Consider the following 8,883-nt stretch of genomic DNA (forward strand, 5'->3'; position numbering starts at 1 on the left):
ACAAATAAGATAATTTAATAATAAAATGTAGCGTTTAAAATGTTAAATTTACAAAATAAGCTTTTACATATAAATTACATATAAATGAAAAATTGAAATAACTTTTTAATTAATAACTTAATTTAAATAATACTAATTTACATATATGAAATACCCTTATGCATTTATGTTTTTAAAACCTTGGAATTTATAACATTTTATTTTAATTTTATATAATAAAAAATGCATTGTACTGTATAATACACTGTGTAAGTTGTCCATATTAGCTTAAGTAGTTATATTACATAATATATAATGTTATGTTGTAAAAGCCGGGATTTTTCCGATTTAAACGCGGGTTATTTTATTTTGATAGTTAATATATTAAAAAAATTACGTTTTAAATAATAAATGTTATAAAACGGATACATTTTATTAGCGAACACTAACATTTAGTATACTACTGTTTTATAACGTAAATTCAAACGTATGTAATTATAAAATATACGCATACCATATATTGTGCAAAAGCCTGCCTTTCAGGCTGTTAAATGATACTTATCTCATTCTTACATAATTTTTATTCGATTTTTAAACGCGTTGTGAAAATAGTGAGTTTTTGCCTGTTTGTATGGGGATCTAGGTGGCCGTCTGGGGGGGTGGCCGACAGGGGGTACTTTGACTTAATATCTAAGGCTCGCAATAAGCTAATCTCAATTTGCACCCTAGTCTACCCACTAGCCGACTGCATCTATCGAGCTTTATTCTTTAAACCCCAGAGTCACTCGGTCTACTATTTCCGACCCAAAACACCTTACTCTAAAACAGGTAACTTACACCTGTATCGTAATCGTAACACCGCGCAGCGGATAGCGAATTATTATTTTTTTTTTAAAAAAAAAAAAGCCTGACGTGGGATGCGCCATATGCAGTATGGAATTCAAGGCCACGGGCGGAAAAGGCAGGCTGGCAATGCTGGCCCGCGAAACTGCTTTACCTCCCTTGTCCCTGCACCCGAGCCATTTTGCGATGCTCGGTTTTCTTGCGTCGTCGAATCTCCGCCTGGTTCGCCGGTCGAAGTGCGACCCCGTGAACAGTCATGACATGGTTCTGGAAGTGATCTAATGTCTTTAGTTTCACGTTTTTACATTTGGGGTGCTTGCAGCTGATGGGATGGCCGCTGCCCTGGGCGAATTTGCGTGCTTCAAGGTGCTGGTCATCGAAGTGGTCGTTTCGGACAGTCGGACGGCAGAACATGAATGTCCGTTCCGCCGTCGAAAGCCGGCCGTCGCCGATGCAGTCGGGGCACTGGTTCGGATCCATTAGGAGCGGGAAAGAATCGGGTTCGGGCGAAAGATCCGGCGATTTTTGCTTGATGGGAGGTTCGATTTGCCTTCGCTGTCGGATGTGGTCGCGCCGACGGGTTTCTCGCTTGTTACAAAGAGACACCATCAGATCGATGGCTTCAATGCGGTGGCGCAAGATCTCGTCGTCAGACCAGTTGTCAGGCTGGTCACACCAGATTTCGGCAAGCCGTGCGCGTTCGGGGATGTTAAGCTCCACCTTGGGCTCTTCATACTCCTCCTCCACCTCTCCCCGTGCTTGCCTCTCGATGTCCCAGGTCGGCCGGTGGTAGAAGTAATACTCGCGATATTGTCTCACAACCCTATCCTCGCGCTGCGCCCGCTTGCGCTTAATCTCCTCGGTAAGCACACGAACCGCTTTTTCGTTCTCCCGGCCGTGAATACGATACTGTCCCCGCTTGAGCGCTGCTCGTTGCTTTTCCAATTCGACGATTTCGGGGTCTGGGAGCAGGTTCGCCCACACCTCGGCTGGCACCATGTCACGTTTCGCCCGACGGTCGCGGGTGATGCTAACGTGCGCAAACAGTTTGTACAGCTCATTTTCCGTCTCTTCTTCGAGGAAGGTGTTCTGCAAATCGAATTTAACCTTTTCGTTAAGGTAGGCACCGTGAAAAGTGGAAAACTTGGGATCGTGGCGCATCATCTGGTCTCGGACGACGTCCGGAGCGTTCCCTGGATTCGAGTTAGCGGTTTCCCTTGGCCAAATTACCTAAGCTCTTGGTCGACTCCTTTTAGGTTGGCCATACCGTTCGCAGCGTTCGCGGCTCCTCTGCGGAAGAACTTCGGTGTCCAGCAAACCTCGAATCCCGCATCTAGGCTCTGTCGGGCCAAATCATCTCTAAGCTTGGCATAGAGCATGGCCTCGGTGCCGGAGAGGACTCCGTTGCAGCCGAAGCGACGGAAAACGGGGATTTTGAGCATGCACTGCTTCCACCGCAGAGGCATGCACTCCATGGACCCCGAGATGTTCGTGCCAAGCACTTGCGAAGCGTTTGTCAAGCTCCGCGCGTCGAAAGCGTGGTCATGTAGCGCGAGCGCGATGATTATGCTGACGGGACAGAAAATCAGTTTCCTGGTGGGCGTGAAGTAGAAGATGGTCCTGCGATGGTTAGAATGATGAGATTGCATGGATCGCGTGCGGTGGGCGTAAAACTTACGGTTTTGGTCTATTGTCCGAGCCCTTGTGATGGACAAACTTAATGGCCATCGCGGGGGTTGCCAGGCGCGTTATCGGATGGCGGACGATCATCAAAGAAATGTCCTCGTAGCAGAGAGCCTTCGGCCGGTTCCGTCCCTTGGTTTCCGCAGACAGCAGCTCGTCTACCCGCCGGGACTCTTTGTCAGGCGTAGCATCGTCCGACTCATCACACCTTCCTTCGCTTTCTCCCTGGTCGGCGCTGGACGAAAGGACGACTTTGGAGCCGAAGAGCTCCTTCACGACCTTGGGTTTCGGTCTCTCGTTGTGGACAAGCTCGGCGGGCCTGGCCCCGGTATAGCATTGGATCACATAGCAACCCGCGAGGTTGATGCGATGCCGTTCGCCGGGGAAGATGCCCGTGTCGTAAGCGACGTTGAACGTCAGGATAACGCGCAGCTCGGCCACGCTGACGACTGGCTTGCCGTGGATATTGGGGGCCCGAAGGCTGAAGCTAGGGATCAAGACTTGACGATGGTACTGGACGCAGTGTGTTAGCGCTGGCTGGATACGTGGGGGTTAGGCGTAGAGGGAAGCATTCGCAGTACCTTATAAACTTCCCTTGCGTTATTTCGGTCCATAAAACGGCCCGTGATCACGGTGTATAGCTGCTGGAACTGGCGGATATACACGTGCGTCGTACCCCATGATTTGATGGTGTAGTTCCCGCAGACGAAAAGGAAAAAATCCTTTGTCATCTCTGGTCGCAAGCTTTTCAAAATCTCCTCCGGATCGCCCACGTTTTTCTCTTTGCAGTACCTTGCCCTGGGAGTCAGCGGGGCAATATTCTAGCTAAGGTCGTGCAACATACCGTTTCCATTTTTTAAAAATGCCAGCGACGTTGATCTGGCTTGCTTCAGCCAAGACGGGCTTGACGAAGGCGCGTTCCAATCGCTTTCGGTTCGCTGCATGCTCCTCGGCGGACAGCGGCGCCGGTCGCCTGTCGACTCCTCTGCGTGCCTCTCCCTCCGAAAATTGCGCAAGAAAGTGGGCATGGTTATCAAGGGGGCCGCTGGCACCGGGTCGGCGAACGGCAACGGTCGCAGGCTGCGGCATGGGAATGGTTCCGTTGTTGCGTGTGCGACTTTATCGTGGGGGGGGTGGGGGGACGGCGATTGTATGAGCGGACTATTTGACGGATGAGGCATGGAAGACCGACGAAGGCCAGCGAAGGCCGACGAGGGCGTTGCCGCCATTTATGGCGAAAGGCAGCCATGATTTCCTGTCGGTTCGTCGTTCAGAAAGTCGAAAATGCCTTGGTCAGTGGGAACCGCCAAGTCCCAAAAGTTGGACACTTCTAGGGTCGTGAGGAGTGGGTGCTGATTGGCCACCGCCAGGGTTCTGGCCGAGCCCCTGGTTCAGGCCGTCGAAGTACTCAATACCTGGCGGGGTACCTCCTTGGTCCAAGCGTCCCTGACTGCACCTGCCGCCGAAAACAGTGCCAGAACCCGCCGAATTTAACGGCCCCAGCAGCGACTTCTCTATTTTATGAGTAAATATAGCTTAAAACGCAAAAACGGTAATTGGTTTTTTATTATTTAACATAAGCGGCGCTTTTAATACCGTATTGCATGTACGTTTTTTTAACGAAATAAAAAAATACCAATTTTTACAATAAATTTTGGATTTTTTTAAAAGCTTTTTAAGCGATTGGGAAATAATACTTTTTTTTAACGGCAAAAATACGGCAAAAAATAAAATTCCATGCGGCGTTTCGCAAAGGTTCCCGATATTACTTATCCTTTTTATTATTTATATAGCAAATTTGTACAAAAAGTTACGGAAAGTAAAAAGGGTTGCAATTACGGGATTTGCAAATAATACCAATTTAATTAACTTCGATTGCAACGCGATAAACGCAATTAATAAATTTAAAACCGCTTATAACGTATGTTTGGAATAAGCAAAAAAATTTGGAACAAAATTTAACCCAGCCAAATATTAATTAATTTGGTTAATAAAAAGGAAAAAACCCGCGCCAACGTTACCTTTCCGTTTCGAAAAGGTTACGGTAAAACCAAAAATAACAAAAAAAGCAATGCAAATATTAAGCTTTTAAATTAATTCCAAATTAAATTGGATTTAATATATCCAAAAAATGCGCGAAAAAATGGCGACCCAAATGCTATTTATTACGCGCTTAGCAACGACAACGTAAGGACTTACGTTTACCAAAACCAAATACTTGTATTTGGCCGTAATTAAAGCAGCATTAAACTACGCGGCCCCGGTTTACTATAAATTTAACGCCACCCCGTTGCGGCTTAAAAAAATAGCTAAAGCGTAAGCAAAAACGCAAAATAATTGTTTAAAAATAATAATAAAGGCTTACAAAAAAACTTTATAAAAATTGCTAAAATTAAAAACGCATGTAGCCCCGATCCAAATATAGCTAAATGGTTGCGTTGCTCATTTCGAAAAAAAGTTAAAAAAAAGCGGTTTAGCGGAAAAAATTGCAAATATTTGCAAAAAAGTGCAACGGAAATTAAAAAATAAAAAGCAAAAATTTACGGTTGCAATTGCGCGGTTATTCCGTTAACGGGAAAAAGCGCTAAATTAAATTGGAAAATCGGATTCGGAAATAGCGGTGCTGGAAAAATAAAAAAAAGGTAGCATAACCACGTTACGGTAATTAAAAAAAGCGTTAAAATTAACAAAGGGCAATTTAACAAAAAAATTTTAAACTTTTACCGCAACCTTTACAAAACCCAAAATTTGCTATTGGTTTAGCTAAAAACGGAAAGGTTAAAATTCCGGGGTTATTTAGCTTTCCAGAAAGTTTTCGGCGTGGCCGTAACGTATTAATACGGTTAAAACCCGGAAACGGTAATATACGTATTGCTACATTGCCCAAATTTGCAAAAACAAAAAAAAAACTTTTTTAAATAATAAAAAAAGCGGCAAAATTTTTGCTAAACCAACCAAACGAAGCAACAATCGTTACAAAATGGTTTATAAAAATAAAACGGCTTTTTAGCTACGCTTTATTAAGCGATATTATTAATACGTAAGCGGAAAGAGCGGAAAAAAAAGGAAAAAATAAAAAAACGTTAAACGCCGCAACGAAACGGCGAATTCGGAAAAAAAATAAAAAGCTTAACCGCTTTAATTCCAAAAAGCTAAACCTATATTAAATTTCGTCGAAAAAACTTTCCAACAATTTTATTAATTATTAATAATACCATATACCAATAAGCAAAATAACGCAACCTTTTATTTTAACGCTAAAAAGCAAAAACTTATTTACGCCCGTAAAAGCGAATCGCCGCAAATTATTTTTAATATTTCAAATATAAAAAATTTAAACCGCCGGGTATATAACGCTTAAACGGTTATATTATCGCTTTTATCCTTAAAACCGAAATTGGATTTGTTGGGGTTGCGGGAAAGCGCTTGGGAAAAGGAAAGGAATGCAACAGCGGCTGCCTTTTTAATTGCTACCCCGGGCGCCGCTAACACCTTTTTTACCGCCCCCGTCGCCGCTGTAGCAACCCCGGCTAAACCCGCAACTTTACCCTAACCAAATTTGTTAATAAACTAAAAACCAGCCGCATCGTTTTCCTTTTTAAATTTAACCGCGGAATTACCAATTACCGAAAAAAAATTATCCGTTATTTTACTATTTTTACCGTTACCGTTGCTATTACCAATTTGCAAAAAATCGGCGGGGGTAACCTTTTCGAAATATTTATTATAATAATTAAAAAATTCGGTAACGTTATTGTAAAATTGGGCGTAAATATTTTAACGAAATTAAACGTTTCGCGTATAAATTTTAACGCAATTTATTAACGTAAAATCGTTAAACCCGTTACGTTTAGCTTGGAAATAATTAAAAACGATATCGAATACAAAAAACATTTTAATAAAAATGTTAATAATAATAATGTTACGGTAAGCTTCGATTTCGGGGTTTTCCGCAAAATAACGGAAAGGTTTTACCGGGGCCGGGGTATCGTTCGGGAAATACGCTTTGCAAACGGCTTTAAATTTAGCGTAAGCGCAGCGCTTGTATTAAGGAAGCCAAATTTCCCAATCTTATCCAGGGTATTAGCGACGCACCGGGGACGTAAAGGATACGATAAAGCAAAAAAAAAATTTACAACTTTTACTTTACCCGTAAAGTTAAACGCTTAAACGTAATGCTTTTTGCGGTTTGTAAAGCTATTATTGGTATTAAAAGCAAAACTTACGGATTTAAGCTTTTCCGCGGCGTTAAATATACGTTAACCCAATTCCGAAACGCCCTTTTTTAGCGCAAAAATGCATTGTCCGTCCTTGCTAACCTTTTTTTTCGAATAGCAATATATACATTTCTTTAATTTGGAATTTAAACCGAAGCAACCTATTAGCAAAATATCCGGAAAAATAAAATTAAAAAATATAACGAAAAAAATTTATTAAAATTTTGCATGCAAACCTTGTTAAAATTAATTTTGCGGGCTATTATAATTAAACGTTAAATGGGCTGCAAAGTAACGGAAGCCAGGAAGGAAAGATTTACAACGGTTATTGTTGTTGCTGTTTTGCAATTGCTAGTAATGTTTTTTGGTGGGATTGCGTAAGGGATTAAAAAGAAAAAAGGCGGAAAAAGCCGCAATATATTAACCTATTTGCTAAGGTTAACAAAAAAGGAAAAAATAACGGGAAAGCTTTAAATTGGTACGGAAACGTGCATTTAACAATGCAACCTAAATGCAACAAACGAACCAACTTCCAACCGGACCACGATACTTCGTTTTAAATAACAATAACTTTTTTTTTACCGAACGTTTAAAAGTGCGGAAAATACCTTACAAACAATTACTTACAAAAACGACGCGGAATAGAAAATACTTCGAAGGGAAGGAGTTTTTACCCGGTTTTACACCAAATAGCTGTTGGCTGGAAGCACGGTTTTTACCTTTAAATAGCTACCCCGATCCGTGGTGCTCCCCATGGGCTATACAGCTCGAAAAGGGTAAATAAATTATATATATATATATATATACATTTTTGTTTTATTTTTTTGCAGCTTAAATATAAAGGAAATAAATAAAATAAAAAATTAAATATGTATAAAAATAGGTTAAGTATTATATAATAGCAATTACTTTTTAATATATATTGTGGGGCGCTGGTATTCCTTGCGCAATTTGGCGTTGAATTTTTTTTTGGAAAATCGAGCGGTACTTTTGTCCCCCGGGTGTAGCGACGATTTGGGACACCTCAGGTGCTATATCAGAAGCCCGCAGCCCTTCTTTGTAGTCCGTGGAGTTCGCCCTGTTGTTTCCCCATCAATTCCATTCTTATTCTCTCGATCAGCCAGGATTTATGTAACCACTGCCTATTCGTATCAGCTAGCACGACTTCAGCAGCCGGACTAGATCGATCCTTTGTGCTTGCGCTTGCAACAGCATGTCTCTTCCAACAGTGCTTTTGTCAAACTAAGGACAGTGGCGCTGGCGGTCATCAGGTATGCACAGCTTTTTTTGTAAAACCAGTCTAGCATCCAGTTTCCGGGACTCGTTAGCTATCCTAAATCTGCTTTTCACCAACCTTGAGAGCACTATTCCCTTTTCTAAACTAGTTCTTGTTCTCCAAGGTTAGCTCTACATTATGGAAAGAGCAACTTATGATACAATAATAAAGAAAGAAACGCCAAGTTCGTTATCTCCATTTTTCTACGCAAAGGGCAGCTTGCCAGCGTATTATTTTCACCCGGAGCTGACTGCTGTCATCTAGAAATTTCCACATGGACGCTGCCTCTCAATAAACCTTGGACCGCGGCAAGCGTAGATATGACAGCTTCCCGGAATGATGGCTTCAAAAGAGTAGGCGGCATTTCAATGTAGCCAGGTAGAGACGGCAGAAGCATCTTCACTTAGAGAGGCCTAGACTCGCCCAAAACCCACGAGTTCGCTGTCGAGCCTCGTCTACGGACACTCACGCCGCTTGCAGTCAAGACCGGACGTGCCAAAGGGAACTGGGCCGCGGGTGGTAAAAGGCCCACTGCAGGAGGCCATCGCATCTACCGCACCTGTTGGGGTGCCTGGACTACGTGCACCGGGCTGGGCTTTTACATGGGCGGCTATGTCCGCAACAAAATCTGACGCCACTTACCCCTGTAATGGGGTATACGACAACGCCGGGCTGGCGATATACAACATATCGGACGACCCGTGGACCTACCATAAGGGCGCCGGGTTCGACAGCGGGAATTATGCGGGGACCTACGTCGCCCTCCCACTTATGCTAAAAAGCCAGGGCAATCGCCAGGCCTACAGGGGGAGTTTAATTTGGCGCCTACAACCATAGGCAAATTACGGCCACATACCGTGTGATTGATCTCAACCGGGGGGGGGG

General features: G+C 43.1%; 2 protein-coding genes across 2 annotated transcripts; both read right to left on the minus strand.

Annotated features, from left to right (window-relative positions):
• Positions 1 to 499: 499 nt before the first annotated feature.
• GGTG_00016 (hypothetical protein) lies at positions 500 to 3,667 on the minus strand. Its single transcript, XM_009217755.1, has 5 exons — positions 3,350 to 3,667; positions 3,087 to 3,297; positions 2,501 to 3,018; positions 2,090 to 2,442; positions 500 to 2,015 (listed from the first exon to the last, which is right to left on the minus strand). Exons 1-5 carry the CDS (start codon positions 3,592 to 3,594, stop codon positions 973 to 975), a joined length of 2,370 nt encoding a protein of 789 aa, XP_009216019.1. The 5' UTR covers positions 3,595 to 3,667; the 3' UTR covers positions 500 to 972.
• A 2,659-nt stretch (positions 3,668 to 6,326) lies between these two features.
• Positions 6,327 to 8,687, minus strand: GGTG_00017 (hypothetical protein; the record flags this gene model as incomplete). Its single annotated transcript, XM_009217756.1, has 9 exons — positions 6,327 to 6,437; positions 6,656 to 6,702; positions 6,825 to 6,883; positions 6,959 to 6,981; positions 7,043 to 7,147; positions 7,350 to 7,422; positions 7,487 to 7,654; positions 8,077 to 8,103; positions 8,641 to 8,687. 9 exons carry the CDS (start codon positions 8,685 to 8,687, stop codon positions 6,327 to 6,329), a joined length of 660 nt encoding a protein of 219 aa, XP_009216020.1.
• Positions 8,688 to 8,883: the final 196 nt, after the last annotated feature.

This window comes from Gaeumannomyces tritici (genome assembly GCF_000145635.1).
Source record: "Gaeumannomyces tritici R3-111a-1 unplaced genomic scaffold supercont2.1, whole genome shotgun sequence".
Taxonomy (NCBI): Eukaryota; Fungi; Ascomycota; class Sordariomycetes; order Magnaporthales; family Magnaporthaceae; genus Gaeumannomyces; species Gaeumannomyces tritici.